At 38.8% G+C, this 19,200-nt stretch overlaps 1 protein-coding gene across 1 annotated transcript in view; it reads left to right on the forward strand.

Moving 5' to 3' along the window:
- The first annotated feature begins 2,837 nt into the window (after positions 1 to 2,837).
- Positions 2,838 to 19,200, forward strand: part of LOC126299076 (protein Hook homolog 3-like) — a 197,136-nt gene continuing 180,773 nt past the window's right edge. Inside the window, exon 1 of the mRNA XM_049990746.1 lies at positions 2,838 to 3,357. Within this exon, the coding sequence (XP_049846703.1) occupies positions 3,319 to 3,357 (39 nt within the window). The 5' untranslated portion in view covers positions 2,838 to 3,318. The remainder of the gene's footprint in view (positions 3,358 to 19,200) is intronic.

The raw sequence follows: 19,200 nt of genomic DNA on the forward strand, positions 1-19,200 counted from the left end.
TCTACTCCTACCATGTATCTATATACTAGAAGTTGTGATATTCCTAAAAAAAAAGCATGCTAAAAAATGGAAATGTATTTATTCAAAATAAATCTGTACATGAACACCATACAAGGGCAAATAGTGACATACACAGGCATCATTGTTATACCACACTGTGCAAGAAAGGTGTATATAACTCAGGTTCACATTTGTTTAATAAGCTGCCAAGTAACCTGAAGGCCATAAACAAAATCCATAGCTTTAAAAAAATCTGTCACATCATATCTCTTGGAAAACTGTTTTTACTCAGTAACACAGTACCTCGAAAAATAAGTTAATTTTGGTTGAAACAATATAAAAATGTAATGTAACAATATAGAACTATAAAAATGTAACAATTTATAAATGTAATGTATACAATCAATGTAACAGTATATTAATGTAATGTCATTTTGTCCAACATCTAAGGTATGGTATATGTACTACAAAGATTCAGGATGTAAATAAATAAATAAATACTAGTACTTTATATTGTGTCCTCTCAAATTCCTTCACACCTTCCACGTCCATTGACATATGCAATGACCTATTGCATGTGTCAATCTCATTCCCTGTAGTTTTCGTCATCCTTCTCTTTTTGTGTTTATTTTCACTTAAAAATCAGCACAGCTATTACATTTACATCCCTTTAACTGATAACACCAGTACTGATGTTATCTTCATCAGCAGTATTCAAACCATAATTACCACAATAAAGATAGTCTCTATCAAATCTTATTTACTCTTATGTTAAAAAAACTTCTTATATTTTATGTAGCTCATGGATGTACAGGTATCACGTAGAGGTCAAGGATCCTCCACTCTCCACCTCCTTTAAGGTTTCGAAGGATTGAAATAACGATTAAGAGTAACTCATGAAGCAGAGTGTATTAACTAATATGCTGGACTCGCATTCAGGAGGGACATGGTTCGTATCGCTTAAGGTCTGTCCACATGCACTGATCTGTCTGCGAAGATGTTTGTGTGTGGAACGAATCACCACAAAATTGGTGCATCCATAAACCACAGTTACAGTCTATAGTTAGCTCGACATCTGCCGGTCTAGGTAAGAACTTTCAGTCCCAAGCGGTTACCATCTCGCAAAAGATATTTCTATGCTGAGGTCTATGTCCGCATCTAGCCTTTAAAAATACCAACAAAGTGTGAGGGGCAGAAAGAACGCCACATGGTCAAGATATTGACACATTAAGCGATAAACAGTTTTCACATATTTAGATTTGTTTTTGAAAGTTGTCCACCTTGAACAAGACACAGCTTTGTGTATTACACAAGGCAGATCCTCTTCAAAAACGAATCTATCTGTGGGCAGTAACACAGACGAAAGTGGTCCAATCTCAGGATGATTATTTCACATATTTGCTTCATAAGTTACATGGCTATACCGACGACTGGCGAAATAATTTGTAAAGGGACATATGGTCTTGAATATCTACTGATGCTCGTAACTCCTCATATAACACGGCAAAATACATGTATGAGAAGAGTATTTTCACCTGAACTTCTGGTAATACAATAGCAATACATTCCAAGGATTTAGAATTTTTAGATACTAAGATTTTCTGATGTATTTTGAACTCTGTATATTTTAATAAATTATGGGAGTTGCCAATGATGATTCATTTACTTTGCTTCTGAGTGTCTGCGGTGTTTTGGTTCCCTGCTTGAAGTCTACCAGCAACCTGTCATAATGTTTTTTGAAATATAAAACTCCATTCTGGACTCTAGATAGGGATTTATAATGTATATGGAATGTTTTGCTTTTAATATTGTGATAGTGAATTATACAGTTCACTTTTTATTCTTCTTGTCATAAGTAATATTTTCCGTAAGGGAACCAATATATTGACACAGAAGAGTAAGATTACCCATGTCCCTGAAGACACTGGTGCAAGATGTTTTGGGTTAGCAACTCATCACAATATTTCGACTGCTCTCTAGTGTGGAATGATTTTTTTTTTACTTCAGCTATAGTGATAGAAAAGATTCTGGTTAGGAAAGTACTAAGTGAAAGTATGCTAGCAATCCCTTTTGCTGATCAACTTGATGAGAGAGATTTCTAAGTGCAAAGCAGGCGATGAGTCATACATTTTTCATACGTTCAGCACTGAAGTCCCGAAAGGTCTGACGCGTATCAACCATTTTAGCATTCACCGCGTATGCGTAGTCGATAGACACTAGACTAAACAGTGTACTGGACAAACAGCTGACTCAAATACGTTTAGCGCACCAGATTTGCAGCGCTCTCCAGTCCACGTGATCAGGTTTGTCTGCGCGGATGTGATTTGCTCCCAGAGATTTGACCAATTTTGCTCAAACCGCCAGCTACAAGTTCCATGCTTGCACATGTCTCATTTATGCGCAAATCGCCGGCCGCAGTGGTCTCGAGGTTCTAGGCGCGCAGTCCGGAACCGTGCGTCTGCTACGGTCGCAGGTTCGAATCCTGCCTCGGGCATGGATGTGTGTGATGTCCTTAGGTTAGTTAGGTTTAAGTAGTTCTAAGTTCTAGGGGACTAATGACCACAGCAGTTGAGTCCCATAGTGCTCAGAGCCATTTTTATGCGCAAATCATCTGTCCACACGATATTTCTGCGCAGGCGAAAAGTGCACCAACATTTGCACTGACAGGTTGTTCGTGTGGGTCGGCCTTCATTCGTTCATATTGATGTGCGTTTCGGTTGTTTCCTAAAATCATTTCAATTGAATGGGTTCGATCTACGTCCAGACCCTTATCCAAAAATGGTACCTATTCGCCTGTAAATAATTCCTGCTCATCGCGTAATTCTCCGTGGTGACGTATATGGATCTTTGGCGATGGTCGCGTGGGTGTATTTTTGTAGTTGATCATGTTTGGAGTTTGCGTGTTTTTGTACAGTATAATTAAATTTTAAAACATGATACACAGGCTTCTCTCCAGTATTTAACGTAGTTTGTACATGTGTCCATACCATGAGGTAGTTTCGTAAATTACTGCATAAACTGTCCGTAATCTGACAAATGTCAGAGAGGTTAACGTGTGATAATGCGATAGTGAGTGCCGAATGTATAATGACATTGCAGTTAAAACATGAACTGATTATTAAATGAAAACGGAATAACATGTTAATACTGAAGTTATGTGTTTTGAATAAGTCCGAGAGACCTATAAATTATGCACACTACCTCGTGTATGACACAGAGCTGTTTAAAACAATGATCACTGATCTTAATCACAAAAATGTACTGTAGATAAAAGTTAGTCACCTTATGTAGTTGTAAACAACTCAAGAAACAGCAGACATGGATAAAATTCAATTATGTGAAAGCTTGATGAAGTGGGTAAGTACCGCAAGCGAGTATGTTTACAATTTTCTGATACTTGAATTGCCAGAAACAAAAGCACTGACAGCCGAAGTTCTGACAATAATGTTAGTGATACAGACCAGTCGATAGTGCAAAAGGGTAAAAATGTCATCAGCTGAAACGTCGTGCTGGAAGTAACATGTTTCCGTGGAACATCGCTGTCGTTAGTCACGCAGTTTTGTGCAGTTACTCCAATACTGCTTTCGTGTAATCCTGGTCAAACACTTATTAAAGCAGATAGGTCACAACTGTCATTCTAAGAACATTGAAACCGAATACCCCTCGGTCTGTTATTTGAGAGGCATTGAGATTTGAAAGGAGCGAACACTGCTGTTTCGTAGAATAAAAGCCACATTACAGGGATCTCTTCTTTTTAATGAATTCTGCAGAATTGAAAGTTTCTTTGCTGATAACACAAATAAGTTACAGCTAGACCAAATACAGCTGTGAAATTCATGGGTGCAGCAAATTAAGAAAGTGGCATCAACAGGATCTCAACAAGGAAGCCATTCCCATTTTGTAGCTCACGTTTGTTGAAGACGTCTTAGAAACTGTGTTATCAATACACACATGGGAAAAAAATACAATATTTGTAGGCATTCTTTTTTTTTTCGCAAGTCCAACTGAATATATGGTTCTTTCCTGTATTTCTACTGCAAAGATAACTATCGTGTTATAATGCATTTGCTGTGTCAAGTGAATGTGTAGTAACCAAAAAAGTTGGGAAATTTTCACTGCACAAGTTTCGCATACATTTCTCACCCGACACTAGCTCTTATGTGTGTGAAATAGTTAATATGGCCAAGTTTTTCTTAGTGTAAGGGGATCATCTAATATAATGTGGATTAGCCATCATACCTTGCCAGTAGGGACCCCATGGAATCTTGATTGTGATGACAGATTGATCTGTAGCATAGCTGGAGGTCAAGATTAATTTGGAAGGTGATAATTTGGTTGAGAGTTGGCGAAACCAATGACTGTGGATGCAGAATATAGGTTGTAGCAACTAATTGACCCATAATACAGCCTAATGTTTACATTCATGCAAATTTTAATGTTTCTTGCCATAATTTGCACGTTTTCCATTATAAAAATTATAAACACAATGTAAAATCAGATAACAAGTCACTGACAAGGAGTTTGAATAATGTTGTATACATATATTGCACATAAATTATGAAGAGTGCAAAGGTGTCTGCTATGTAACTTTTACCATATATCTGTTTAAAAAGGTAGTTGATATATGCAGTACCTCATATGTAATGCATACTACACAATTAAAGATTACGTAGAGGACTCACAGTAGGGTTTAGTAATGAAAGTCAAAAACTACACCACCTTGTCACATTACAATACGCAATCACATTGTAATGCTTTTACAACCAACTGTGCCAAGATGTGTTGTGTATGACAGTAATGTCTTGTCATTCTCCTGAGCTCAATGTGGTGCTCATCAGGGGTGATGCTGAACCCCCATAGCAGTATTATAATAACACAAAACACAAGTTTGTAATCAACACCGACAAGACGGAAATGATGGTATTCAGACCAGGTGGGCAAATCTCAAAAATGACAAGAATTGCACTACAAGGAAAGCAAATATCTATCACAAAAGATTACAAATATCTAGGGATAACACTCCAGCCGTCCGCAAAGTGCTTCAATAAACACACAACAAAGAAAGCGACACAGGCCATCAGAGCGATAAATGAAATAAGTTCCATCAGAACACTAAATCTAGACACAGCTATGGCACTCTTCAAATCAAAAATAATACTGATACTGGCTGGGATAGAAATCGTATGGATACACCTAAATGAAAAGAACTTAGAAACGTTGGAAAGATTAAAAGCAACCTATATCAAAAGAGCATTAGGGGTAGCAAAAACCACAAGATCAAGATTAGTCTACTTTCTCGCTTGAGAATCTTTCCTCATTGAGGATCTAAGGATAAGGTTCTTACTTCCCAACACATCAGCATCGGAGAACCTACTAAGATCACTACTTAAGAAAAGAGAGGAAGTACCAATGGAATTCTATGGATCCGAGGCCATGATCGACCGCTCTTGGACAGCAGCAAATTTTGAGATGAGACACGTACTTACAAGACCCGCAGTACACGGATTCCACCATGAAATTTGTGCAAATACAACGTACCACGAACCGTCAAACCTTTGCAAGTGTACACTATGTGGACAGTCTTGTGAGCGATACCATATAGAAATATGCAACAAGAGGACCAGATCAATTAGAGACTATGCAATAAATGGTTCAAATAATAATCTGTTATAATACCTGCACTGAATGTAATCTACTAAGAATTATGCAGACACTCAATACATCCTTGTAATTCACTCTCAATGTTTGTAATCTAATGTATAACTACAATGGCTATTTTGCTGCAATAAATCGTTTATAATAATGTTGAAGACATTTTGTTCACATTCACAAAAGCACAGTTTATGGTTAACATTAGTAAGAACTTGAAGGAGAAGTTTCCAGACTTGACTTGTTATTCCTCATGGTCTGGGAAGCAGTCAGGAGTAGTTTTGGTGGAGGTGGAAATCTGCAAGTAGGACCTAAGTACTGTTACCTGCATTTTTTCCCCCACAGTGTCAACTCACAACATTCATTGTATAAAGTTTCTGAGAGACATCTGATTATTAATAATCTTAGTACATTATACTGAAACATCCTTCAAGGAGGCCACAAAGCATGATTTATAATAAGATTTGAATAAGAAAAATGTTGAACTGTTGTGTAATGTACGTTTTCTCAGCTAGTCACTGTGTGTATGGGTTTGAGTTGCACCATGTCACTGTTGTTAACCAGAGACTGTTAGATGTGACTATACAATAAAATTACTTTCACAGACAGCGTGAAACAAGTGTAATTTTACTGTGCTTTGTAATAGATTTACCATTCATTTACACAAAATATCTTTAGCTCTGTAGAGGGTGCTTCGTTGGGAAACTTGGTGTTTTGAGGTGATTCTTTCCAGTCCATAATGACCCCTGTGACAATTGTAACCAATAAAATAGTATGATTGAATATGGTATATTAATTACTTGTGCTATTAAGTCAGTAGTACACTTTGGTATATTCGGAAATTGCTAATAAATATCAGAGTCACTGCTGAAATTTATTGACTGCTATTAACTATCCAGCAGAAGGCCCTCAGGATTCTTCCCTTGCTCATCATCATTGGTGTTCCCCCTGTTTGAGCCACTAAGAATGCAAATGGAATATATGCAGTGCCTATGAGTGGCAATATCACTTGAGTTCTCCAGTAAAGCAGACTTTATGTTCACAATGTGTCAGATCTGGACTAAGCTTCTGCCCTTGTTGCTGATGTGTGACAAGTGTGTGGATGTTACTGTAGGATAGCCAGAGAGGGAGTAGTACATGTAGACTGTGGGTTGGAGTTTCATCTGGGTTACTGTAGTGGAAAACTGAGTAGGAAACTCAGCAAGGCCCTCCCACAGAACGGTAGGCTCTGCAAACAATTAACTATCCAGCAGAAGGCCCTCAGGATTCTTCCCTTGCTCATCATCACTGGTGTTCCCCCTGTTTGAGCCACTAAGAATGCAAATGGAATATATGCAGTGCCTATGAGTGGCAATATCACTTGAGATCTCCAGTAAAGCAGACTTTATGTTCACAATGTGTCAGATCTGGACTAAGCTTCTGCCCTTGTTGCTGATGTGTGACAAGTGTGTGGATGTTACTGTAGGATAGCCAGAGAGGGAGTAGTACATGTAGACTGTGGGTTGGAGTTTCATCTGGGTTACTGTAGTGGAAAACTGAGTAGGAAACTCAGCAAGGCCCTCCCACAGAACGGTAGGCTCTGCAAACAATTAACTATCCAGCAGAAGGCCCTCAGGATTCTTCCCTTGCTCATCATCACTGGTGTTCCCCCTGTTTGAGCCACTAAGAATGCAAATGGAATATATGCAGTGCCTATGAGTGGCAATATCACTTGAGATCTCCAGTAAAGCAGACTTTATGTTCACAATGTGTCAGATCTGGACTAAGCTTCTGCCCTTGTTGCTGATGTGTGACAAGTGTGTGGATGTTACTGTAGGATAGCCAGAGAGGGAGTAGTACATGTAGACTGTGGGTTGGAGTTTCATCTGGGTTACTGTAGTGGAAAACTGAGTAGGAAACTCAGCAAGGCCCTCCCACAGAACGGTAGGCTCTGCAAACAATTAACTATCCAGCAGAAGGCCCTCAGGATTCTTCCCTTGCTCATCATCACTGGTGTTCCCCCTGTTTGAGCCACTAAGAATGCAAATGGAATATATGCAGTGCCTATGAGTGGCAATATCACTTGAGATCTCCAGTAAAGCAGACTTTATGTTCACAATGTGTCAGATCTGGACTAAGCTTCTGCCCTTGTTGCTGATGTGTGACAAGTGTGTGGATGTTACTGTAGGATAGCCAGAGAGGGAGTAGTACATGTTGACTGTGGGTTGGAGTTTCATCTGGGCTACTGTAGTGGAAAACTGAGTAGGAAACTCAGCAAGGCCCTCCCACAGAACGGTAGGCTCTGCAAACAAGACAAGAGAACTGGGGCACTGATGAGCACACTGCCATGCATTCCTAACCTCAACAACAGTTATAACAGAGGATCTTGTCAATTTTACAATCACCTAACTCTGTACTATTCCTTGTTGACATGTGAAATGAGTATTACTGATTATCACTTCCCAGTAAGGTCTTTGAGATGCACACAAAGCACAACACTGTCTAAATGAGTGTGCTATATACAATTTTTTCAAAAGAATTTTGTATCCAAAGAACTCTCCTATTATTGGTTGAGTACTAGCTTGATACTTTCTCGGGCTGTTTATTGGTTTTACAGTTATTTCAGCTGTGCTCATTACCATAGAAAATGTTATCAGAAAATGAGCACTTGATGTAGAATCTGACAGCTGACTGTCAGTATAAAGAACTGTAATTTAATGCACACAATGAACAAGGATCATCATTTGATAATGCACACAATGATCAGTAACAACCTATGGGTATCTGGGAGTACCTATTCAAAACGTTTCAAGATGGCATCACCACGTATATAGTTGTGAAAAAGAGAAATGCCTGGATGAAATTTTTGGGATATTTCACAAGGGATTGTAATACATCCATGTAATAGGTTGCTTTCAAACCCCACATTTGACCAATTATTGGCTACTGTTTATCGATCTGAGTACTGTATTAAGTTTAAATAATAGAAGAAATAGTGAAGGTTAAAAGGAGATCAGTAAAATTCATTATGTGTGTCACAGAATCTGAACCAACTCCACAGTAAGCAGTAACAGAGTCTATGCATCGTGATGAGTCTAACGTTTTGTGATCTCACTTTTCATTTTGGGTCATGAAATATTATTTCCTTCCATTAACGTCGTGCTTAATGACAAAACTAGGATAATCAGGGCTTATGAAGCGTTCTTATTGTGTACTGTCCCTAAATGGAGCTGTAAGGGAAGAGAAGTGTTGTGGTACATTATGAACCGTACACCTACGATGACTTATGAAGTGCACACAAGGCTGGTCCAAAAACGTTTTTGCACGTGACTTACTATTTTGTGCCCCCTTCCCCTGTTTTCCCTTGTATATTTTCACAACTAATTGTGATATGCACAGTGTACAAATCTTACACTCAGGCTATCCTCACCCCATTCAACTTGGCGCCTGAAGCAGACGCTAATAATTGTGACACATCCTGTATACAAATGTTGCAGTTGTGGCATCTCTGGCACCCCTCTCAGTTTGGTGCCATAAGCGGTGGCTTTTGTCGGTTTGGCCTTAAACCAGCCCTGGGTGCACATGTAGAAATCACTCAATCTTAAAGTAATTGATGTATTACTTAGGTGATGTGGAGTGTAGATTTGCAGTCTCCAGAGTGATATAATGTTAACTGGTCCATACGGAGGGTTGTCTGTCTGAAGTATCGTGGAAATAGGTCCAGGTTCATTAAAACAAAAATATTTTCTTTCACACATGTGGACTTGGGGATTGTATCAACACACAAACATCAAAGACAATGAGATAGGACATGTTTTCAGCAGCAAACCTGCTCTTATAAAAATAAATGTGTTCATAAAAAAATTATGCAGTATCCAGTCAGTTCAGAAGTCATCTTATCAATATAGATCTTTTGTTTCAAACTGTAAGGAGGACCCGTAGAACCTGGAAATCATTGGGAGGCTTGAAAAGTGCTGTCCACCTCATTTTAACTGATAGTATGAAAATATGAAGGTCTGTAATTGCTTTGTGGCACTAACTCAAAGAGTAATTAGGAGTTGCAACTGACACATTTTATGACATATAAGTACACATTAATCACTTACTTGTAATATACTGTAAATGCAAGTACAACATAGCATAAAATAAATGGTCCATAGCAAATACTGAAATATATATGAATACAGCTCTTTTTTTTGTGAAACTCTGCAATTTTCACTGTTGACTCTCATATAAAATCACTGATAGGTCTTTTGATTTAAATTAATCACCTAAAAAGATGAATTATTTCATTTAGAAATTGTTTTATTCGTAGAATTTTGCAGTAGGAACAGTATTATGCCACAAATATTGCTCTACATTTTTTGATGAAACCAAGAAAGGTTAGTTTGCTTTAGACATGACACACAGACAAGAGTTGTTGTTCCAGCTGGTTGTAGTAGGAAGGAACTGTAACACCTGCAGTAAAGTAAGGAAAATAGCTTCTAACAATTCAAAGCATTGCATTGCAACTGCAGAACATGTTGTTGTTGTTGTCTTCAGTCCTGAGACTGGTTTGATGCAGCTCTCCATGCTACTCTATCCTGTGCAAGCTTCTTCATTTCCCAGTACCTACTGCAACCTACATCCTTCTGAATCTGCTTAGTGTACTCATCTCTCGGTCTCCCTCTACGATTTTTACCCTCGACGCTGCCCTCCAATGCTAAATTTGTGATCCCTTGATGCCTCAAAACATGTCCTACCAACCGATCCCTTCTTCTAGTCAAGTTGTGCCACAAACTTCTCTTCTCCCCAATCCTATTCAATACCTCCTCATTAGTTACGTGATCTATCCACCTTATCTTCAGTATTCTTCTGTAGCACCACATTTCGAAAGCTTCTATTCTCTTCTTGTCCAAACTAGTTATCGTCCATGTTTCACTTCCATACATGGCTACACTCCAAACAAATACTTTCAGAAACGACTTCCTGATACATAAATCTATATTCGATGTTAACAAATTTCTCTTCTTCAGAAATGCTTTCCTTGCCATTGCCAGTCTACATTTTATATCCTCTCTACTTCGACCATCATCAGTTATTTTACTTCCTAAATAGCAAAACTCCTTTACTACTTTAAGTGTCTCATTTCCTAATCTAATTCCCTCAGCATCACCCGATTTAATTTGACTACATTCCATTATCCTCGTTTTGCTTTTGTTAATGTTCATCTTATATCCTCCTTTCAAGACACTGTCCATTCCGTTCAACTGCTCTTCCAAGTCCTTTGCCGTCTCTGACAGAATTACAATGTCATCGGCGAACCTCAAAGTTTTTACTTCGTCTCCATGAATTTTAATACCTACTCCAAATTTTTCTTTTGTTTCCTTTACTGCTTGCTCAATATACAGATTGAATAACATCGGGGAGAGGCTACAACCCTGTCTCACTCCTTTCCCAACCACTGCTTCCCTTTCATGCCCCTCGACTCTTATTACTGCCATCTGGTTTCTGTACAAATTATAAATAGCCTTTCGCTCCCTGTATTTTACCCCTGCCACCTTTAGAATTTGAAAAAGAGTATTCCAGTCAACATTGTCAAAAGCCTTCTCTAAGTCTACAAATGCTAGAAACGTAGGTTTGCCTTTTCTTAATCTTTCTTCTAAGATAAGTCGTAAGGTCAGTATTGCCTCACGTGTTCCAACATTTCGACGGAATCCAAACTGATCCTCCCCGAGGTCTGCATCTACCAGTTTTTCCATTCGTCTGTAAAGAATTCGCGTTAGTATTTTGCAGCCGTGGCTTATTAAACTGATAGTTCGGTAATTTTCACATCTGTCAGCACCTGCTTTCTTTGGGATTGGAATTATTATATTCTTCTTGAAGTCTGAGGGTATTTCGCCTGTCTCATACATCTTGCTCACCAGCTGGTAGAGTTTTGTCATGACTGGCTCTCCCAAGGCCGTCAGTAGTTCTAATGGAATGTTGTCTACTCCTGGGGCCTTGTTTCAACTCAGGTCTTTCAGTGCTCTGTCAAACTCTTCACGCAGTATCGTATCTCCCATTTCGTCTTCATCTACATCCTCTTCTATTTCCATAATATTGTCCTCAAGTACATCGCCCTTATATAAACCTTCTATATACTCCTTCCACCTTTCTGCCTTCCCTTCTTTGCTTAGAACTGGGCTGCCATCTGAGCTCTTGATATTCATACACGTGGTTCTCTTCTCTCCAAAGGTCTCTTTAATTTTCCTGTAGGCAGTATCTATCTTACCCCTAGTGAGATAAGCTTCTACATCCTTACATTTGTCCTCTAGCCATCCCTGTTTAGCCATTTTGCACTTCCTGTCGATCTCATTTTTGAGACGTTTGTATTCCTTTTTGCCTGCTTCATTTACTGCATTTTTATATTTTCTCCTTTCATCAATTAAATTCAATATTTCTTCTGTTACCCAAGGATTTCTAGCAGCCCTCGTCTTTGTACCTACTTTATCCTTTGCTGCCTTCACTACTACATCCCTCAGAGCTACCCATTCTTCTTCTACTGTATTTCTTTCCCCTATTCCTGTCAATTGTTCCCTTATGCTCTCTCTGAAACTCTGTACAACCTCTGGTTCTTTCAGTTTATCCAGGTCCCATCTCCTTAATTTCCCACATTTTTGCAGTTTCTTCAGTTTTAATCTACAGGTCATAACCAATAGATTGTGGTCAGAGTCCACATCTGCCCCTGGAAATGTCTTACAACTTAAAACCTGGTTCCTAAATCTCTGTCTTACCATTATATAATCTATCTGATACCTTTTAGTATCTCCAGGGTTCTTCCACGTATACAACCTTCTTTCATGATTCTTAAACCAAGTGTTAGCTATGATTAAGTTGTGCTCTGTGCAAAATTCTACTAGGCGGCTTCCTCTTTCATTTCTTAGCCCCAATCCATATTCACCTACTATGTTTCCTTCTCTCCCTTTTCCTACACTCGAATTCCAGTCACCCATTACTATTAAATTTTCGTCTCCCTTCACTATCTGAATAATTTCTTTTATTTCATCGTACATTTCTTCAATTTCTTCATCATCTGCAGAGCTAGTTGGCATATAAACTTGTACTACTGTAGTAGGTGTGGGCTTCGTATCTATCTTGGCCACAATAATGCGTTCACTATACTGTTTGTAGTAGCTTACCCGCATTCCTATTTTCCTATTCATTATTAAACCTACTCCTGCATTACCCCTATTTGATTTTGTGTTTATAACCCTGTAGTCACCTGACCAGAAGTCTTGTTCCTCCTGCCACCGAACTTCACTAATTCCCACTATATCTAACTTTAACCTATCCATTTCCCTTTTTAAATTTTCTAACCTACCTGCCCGATTAAGGGATCTGACATTCCACGCTCCGATCCGTAGAACGCCATTTTTCTTTCTCCTGGTAACGACATCCTCCTGAGTAGTCCCCGCCCGGAGATCCGAATGGGGGACTATTTTACCTCCGGAATATTTTACCCAAGAGGATGCCATCATCATTTAATCATACAGTAAAGCTGCATGTCCTCGGGAAAAATTACGGCTGTAGTTTCCCCTTGCTTTCAGCCGTTCGCAGTACCAGCACAGCAAGGCCGTTTTGGTTAATGTTGCAAGGCCAGATCAGTCAATCATCCAGACTGTTGCCCCTGCAACTACTGACATAGTGGAGGTGATTTGTCGTCATCTTCATAATCTATTTCAGCTTGTTGTTTCACAAGAACTGCACAGCTCACTAACATTTATTGATGCTTGGAAGTCAGGACGTCATTGGCACAAGAAACAACGTGTCAAAATGTTACACTTGCTGCAATATCTGATAGTATTTCATTCTCATTAGTGGAAATCACATCCTTCTACAACAATGGACAATATACAACTGGCATTTGCCAAGAAATTCAATGCAGTATGTTAGGTTACAACATTCCAGACAGAAATAAACATCCACATTGTCGTACTACTTAGGGTAATCTTTGTAAGCACTACCAGAATTCAGTTGCTTTACTTTAAAATCAGAGCAAGTCGGAGCACAGTTTCTCGACCACTGTTGGGCGTGTCTGTGAAACATTGTGTCTTGAAGGACTGGTATCTTTCCTTAACTACCCAGATAACAAGAGTGGGTATAAATACATTGCAGCACAGGATGTGCTACATTCTGATAGAAGAATGGTTGTTGAGATACAACAGTTGTTAGTGGGCAAATTCTGGGACACTTGTCACATCAGGTCCTTCTACATATTTGGCCTACAGAACCCTAGCATTTCAGGTGAGAAATCGGTTCACATTTTACAAACAAATGACACTTAGTGGGACTGGTGTACAATCTGGGAGGAAAAGCACTCAACCAAATAAGAGCTTGGGTAGCTAGTCCTACCTACCAAGCTTCCGTTGGTGAGGTTAAGAAAACACATCCTATATTGCATCACATGTTTATAATTATATAAAATATGAAGAAATACCCTTTTGAAAAATTTTCACCTTTGTGTATAAGCAGAGGTTTTGCTAGGTGCACTGAAAACAACCGTAAGAAGTGGTACTATTCTTATTCAGATTAGTAGAGCTTATCAAGTAGAAAATTTAATAAAGAACAATAATTACCCAGTTAAAGTTGAGCTGTACCCAACATTTGAACCAATAAATATGTTATGGTAAGCCATGTTTATATATGTAAATAGAGCAGACTTCCTGAAAGATTGGAAACTAGAAATTGTCACAGTTTACACAACTTGATGAAAAAGGTTGAGTGCGTGCTAGAGAAAAAGTATATTAAAGCCAGTTTCATTGAAATCATCTGTGTTGTTTCAAAGGCCAACAGTTTTGTTGTAGGCCTACTACATTGTCGTGCGTGTAAGGAACACACTACATGTAAAAAGTGTGGTAAGACAATCCCTGAACTGGAAATGTCATTTTTCATTCTCACTTTCATACTTTAAGTAACCAGAGAAACACAATGCCTGGATTCAGGAAACCTCTAAGTTAACTCAAGAGAATTAAAGTAACATAGCAGATACTGTATGTTGAAGTTAAAATTTTCTAGGAAATGCAGCCATGTAGCTTTATTGCATTATTTGTATCTAAACTCATGAAACTAGCTGTGTGAAGCATTGGCACAACACAAATGGAAATTCCAGAAACAACACTTGCCCATGTAAGGCTAATAATAATAATAATAATAAACAAAATAGTGTACGCTGTACAGCTAATTGACTGGGACAGTGATCATAAGTGGGAAGAGCACCTGGCAGAGGTGATCCTCAAAGCTACTATTGTGTTTGTACCAAAATAACATTTTTGCTAAGGGTAAATGTTTGCTATACAGTTAACTGACTGGTGTAGTGATCATGAATGGGTAGACCTCCTGGCAGAGGTGACTGCTGGCTATTTTAGAAGACAGCTTATTCGGTGGTGTAACAATGATTGTCAAATTAAGTTAATGGTCAAAGAGGCCTCACTGTGAAGAACCAGAAGTAAACCATCTACAGATAATTTAGAAGTGTATTCAATCTCAAGGGCTTAATGTAGAATTTTTCTTTTTTTGTGTGAGGAGAAAGTGGCCATGATAGGAATTCCATTGTTGTATAACACCATTCTACATTATGAATAAAAGTGTGGGACTCTATATGGAGGACTTCAGGAAAAGAATAAATATGGTCCATACTACTGTGCTGACAGATGTCACCATACTTTCCGCACCACAGGATATAGCCCAGGCAATGGCAGGATTCACACAGAGTAGGATAACAAATTTTGTAAATAACCACTTGTGAGCAAATTCAGATTCTAGAGCAATAATAGAAGTGAGGCGTCAGGTTCAACTTAGTATCAAAAGCTGGACAGAAAGAATGGGTGACAAGCTCGTAGGTCCATACTCATTATCAGACAGATTAACAGGTACTGTTTATCACCAATTTCTGCATGACACATTACCTGGGCTACAGCAGAATGTTGCCCTTGCAAAAAAGACAACAGATGTGGTTTATCCATGATGGGGGACCACCTCTTAATCTACTACAGTAGGTAACATAAACGTTTAATGAGCAATGGTTTTTTAGAGGACGTCCAGTAGATGGCCTCCCAATTTACCTTAATATTAATCCTGTAGAATTCTAGCTTTGGGACATTTAAAAGCATTGGTGTATTCCCTATTCATAGACAGTTTGGATATGTTACATGTAGGAATATGACCTAGAGGTGTAAAACAACATTTGGCTACTGTAGATGATTGTCAGTAAGTGTAGACTACAGTAGTTTTCCTAGTAGCTTTCGTGAGTTAAGATCATAACCACATTATCTGCATGATAGATGTGTTAATACCTACAGGGCATTACCTCATTTTGATTTCTTTGTTTGCATATGCTTTCGGTGTCCTACAAGTTTCCCCTAGAAATCAGAAGCAGTGAATCATCTAGAGACTGAGTGTGGATATATAAAGGACCATGAAATCCTGTAACATACAGAACTTTTTTTCTACATAGTTATCCTCCTTTTCCTAAATGACTACTTAGTGTTATTTACGCCAATACATGTAAATTGTGATGTTGTTTGCTGAGTCCTCATCTGAAATCTAGTGGACCAAATTAGATATCATAATGGCATAAAATTCCTTGTTTACTTCCATTGTCTTGTTGCAATCTATTTAGTAGCTGTGCTCAGGTGAATACTTCTAGAATGTTTGCTATGTGTTGTAACTGTAAGATTCAATTATAAATTATCACAGTAACGAAAATTTTTTTCTTGAATTGTATCTGTACAAACATTATTGCATCAATCTACCTAGAAATTGTTGTATGTAATCTATGCTATAAATATGTGCCTTATACAATCCTGCCAGAATCTGTAATATGCCACCTTTATGATTGTTGGTATTTATATAATTTAATTCAGCTTTCCCACCCATCATTCATGACTACAACATAGATGTAGATGTGGATTTTCTGCAACTTTGATAGCTTTGCTTCCACATGAAATTTCACATATAACAAGAAAGTGGCTGTCATATTTTGTTTGGGTTGTAAGCAGATGCAGCTTTTGGGGTTAGAGGCGGAGAGCAGGGGAAAGGGAAGGGAACATTAAATAAATGGGGATCAGTGTTGCTACAGCAAAGCCAGTGTAACTGTGTAATTTCCTGTACTCGATCCTGATTTTTACCAGTAGAAGCCTGCTGTGGCTAGAAGGTCATTGTGGTTTTTTTGTTAATATTAAATTTTACTATACTTTAGTGTCAATGGAAAATTGTGTGTACATGCTGGTGCCACAAGTGGGAAAGGTGAAAACGTTGATGCAATTCCACATATGACAGAGTGCTTATCAACTTATGGGTTGTGCTAGTACTCTGTGAACAACATTGAGCATTTTGCCGCACCAAGATATTAATAAGTCATAAAATGTAGAAGTATATTTAGTATGCCAAGCAAGATCGTAAGAGGTGAAAAAGAGCCACCGTGGTACAACAACCGAGTTAGAAAACTGCTGCGGAAGCAAAGGGAACTTCACAGCAAACATAAACATAGCCAAAGCCTTGCAGACAAAAAAAAAATTACGCGAAGCGAAATGTAGTGTGAGGAGGGCTATGCGAGAGGCGTTCAATGAATTCGAAAGTGAAGTTCTATGTACTGACTTGGCAGAAAATCCTAAGAAATTTTGGTCTTATGTCAAAGCAGTAGGTGGATCAAAACAAAATGTCCAGACACTCTGTGACCAAACTGGTACTGAAACAGAGGATGGCAGACTAAAGGCTGAAATACTAAATGTCTTTTTTCAAAGCTGTTTCACAGAGGAAGACTGCACTGTAGTTCCTTCACTAGATTGTCGCACAGATGACAAAATGGCAGATATCGAAATAGACGACAGATGGATAGACAAACAGTTAAAATCGCTCAAAAGGGGAAAGGCCGCTGGACCTGATGGGATACCAGTTCGATTTTACACAGGTATGCGAAGAAACTTGCCCCCCTTCTTGCAGCGGTGTATCATAGGTCTCTAGAAGAGCGTAGCGTTCCAAAGGATTGGAAAAGGGCACAGGTCATCCCTGTTTTCAAGAAGGGATGTCGACCAGATGTGCAGAACTATAGACCTATATCTCTAACGTCGATCAGTTGTAGAATTTTGGAACATGTATTATGTTTGAGTATAATGACGTTTCTGGAGACTAGAAATCTACTCTGTAGGAATCAGCATGGGTTTTGAAAAAGACTGTCGTGTGAAACCCAGCTCGCGCTATTCGTCCACGAGACTCAGAGGGCCATAGAGACGGGTTCCCAAGTAGATGCCGTGTTTCTTGACTTCCGCAAGGCGTTCGATACAGTTCCCTACAGTCGTAAAATGGACAAAGTAAGAGCATATGGACTATCAGACCAATTGTGTGATTGGATTAAAGAGTTCCTAGATAACAGAACACAGCATGTCATTCTCAATGGAGAGAAGTCTTCTGAAGTAAGAGTGATTTCAGGTGTGCCACAGAGGAGTGTCGTAGGACTGTTGCTATTCACAATATACATAAATGACCTTGTGGATGACATCGGAAGTTCACTGAGGCTTTTTGCAGATGATGCAGTGGTGTATCGAGAGGTTGTAACAATGGAAAATTGTACTGAAATGCAGGAGGATCTGCAGCGAATTGATGCATGGTGCAGGGAATGGCAATTGAATCTCAATGTAGACAAGTGTAATGTGCTGTGAATACATAGAAAGATAGATCCCTTATCATTTAGCTACAAAATAGCAGGTCAGCAACTGGAAGCAGTAAATTCCATAAATTATCTGGGAATAGGCATTAGGAGTGATTTAAAATGGAATGACCAGGTTGGTAAAGCAGATGCCAGACAGATTCATTGGAAGAATCCTAAGGAAATGCAATCCGAAAACAAAGGAAGTAGGTTACAGTACACTTGTTCGCCCACTGCTTGAATACTGCTCAGCAGTGTGGGATCCGTACCAGATAGGGTTGATAGAAGAGATAGAGAAGATCCAACGGAGAGCAGCGTGCTTCGATACAGGATCATTTAGTAATCGCGAAAGCGTTACGGAGATGATAGATAATCTCCAGTGGAAGACTCTGCAGGAGAGATGCTCAATAGCTCGGTACGGGCTTTTGTTAAAGTTTCGAGAACATACATTCACCGAGGAGTCAAGCAGTATATTGCTCCCTCCTACGTATATCTCGTGAAGAGACCATGAGGATAAAATCAGAGAGATTAGAGCTCACACAGAAGCATACCGACAATCCTTCTTTCCACGAACAATACGAGACTGGAATAGAAGGGAGAACCGATAAAGGTACTCACGTTACCCTCCGCCACACACCGTCAGGTGGCTTGCGGAGTATGGATGTAGATGTAGATGTTTTCTGTGAAGCAACCTAGTATCTTTGTTTCATGCAAGGAAAACAAATTGATTCAGCATTTGGAACTACCTGGAAATGTATAAGCTACAGAAGATTAACTTTAGTACTTTCATTGCTTTGAACATTCTAATCCATATCACACTTTGCTGAAGGATGTAGCAATAGCAGTAAAATTTAGCTAGTTTCCAGTAAACAACAGATTAACATTCTTCATAGACTTTCCCCAAAAGT

The sequence above is a fragment of the Schistocerca gregaria genome, chromosome X (genome assembly GCF_023897955.1).
Source record: "Schistocerca gregaria isolate iqSchGreg1 chromosome X, iqSchGreg1.2, whole genome shotgun sequence".
NCBI classification, from domain to species: Eukaryota; Metazoa; Arthropoda; class Insecta; order Orthoptera; family Acrididae; genus Schistocerca; species Schistocerca gregaria.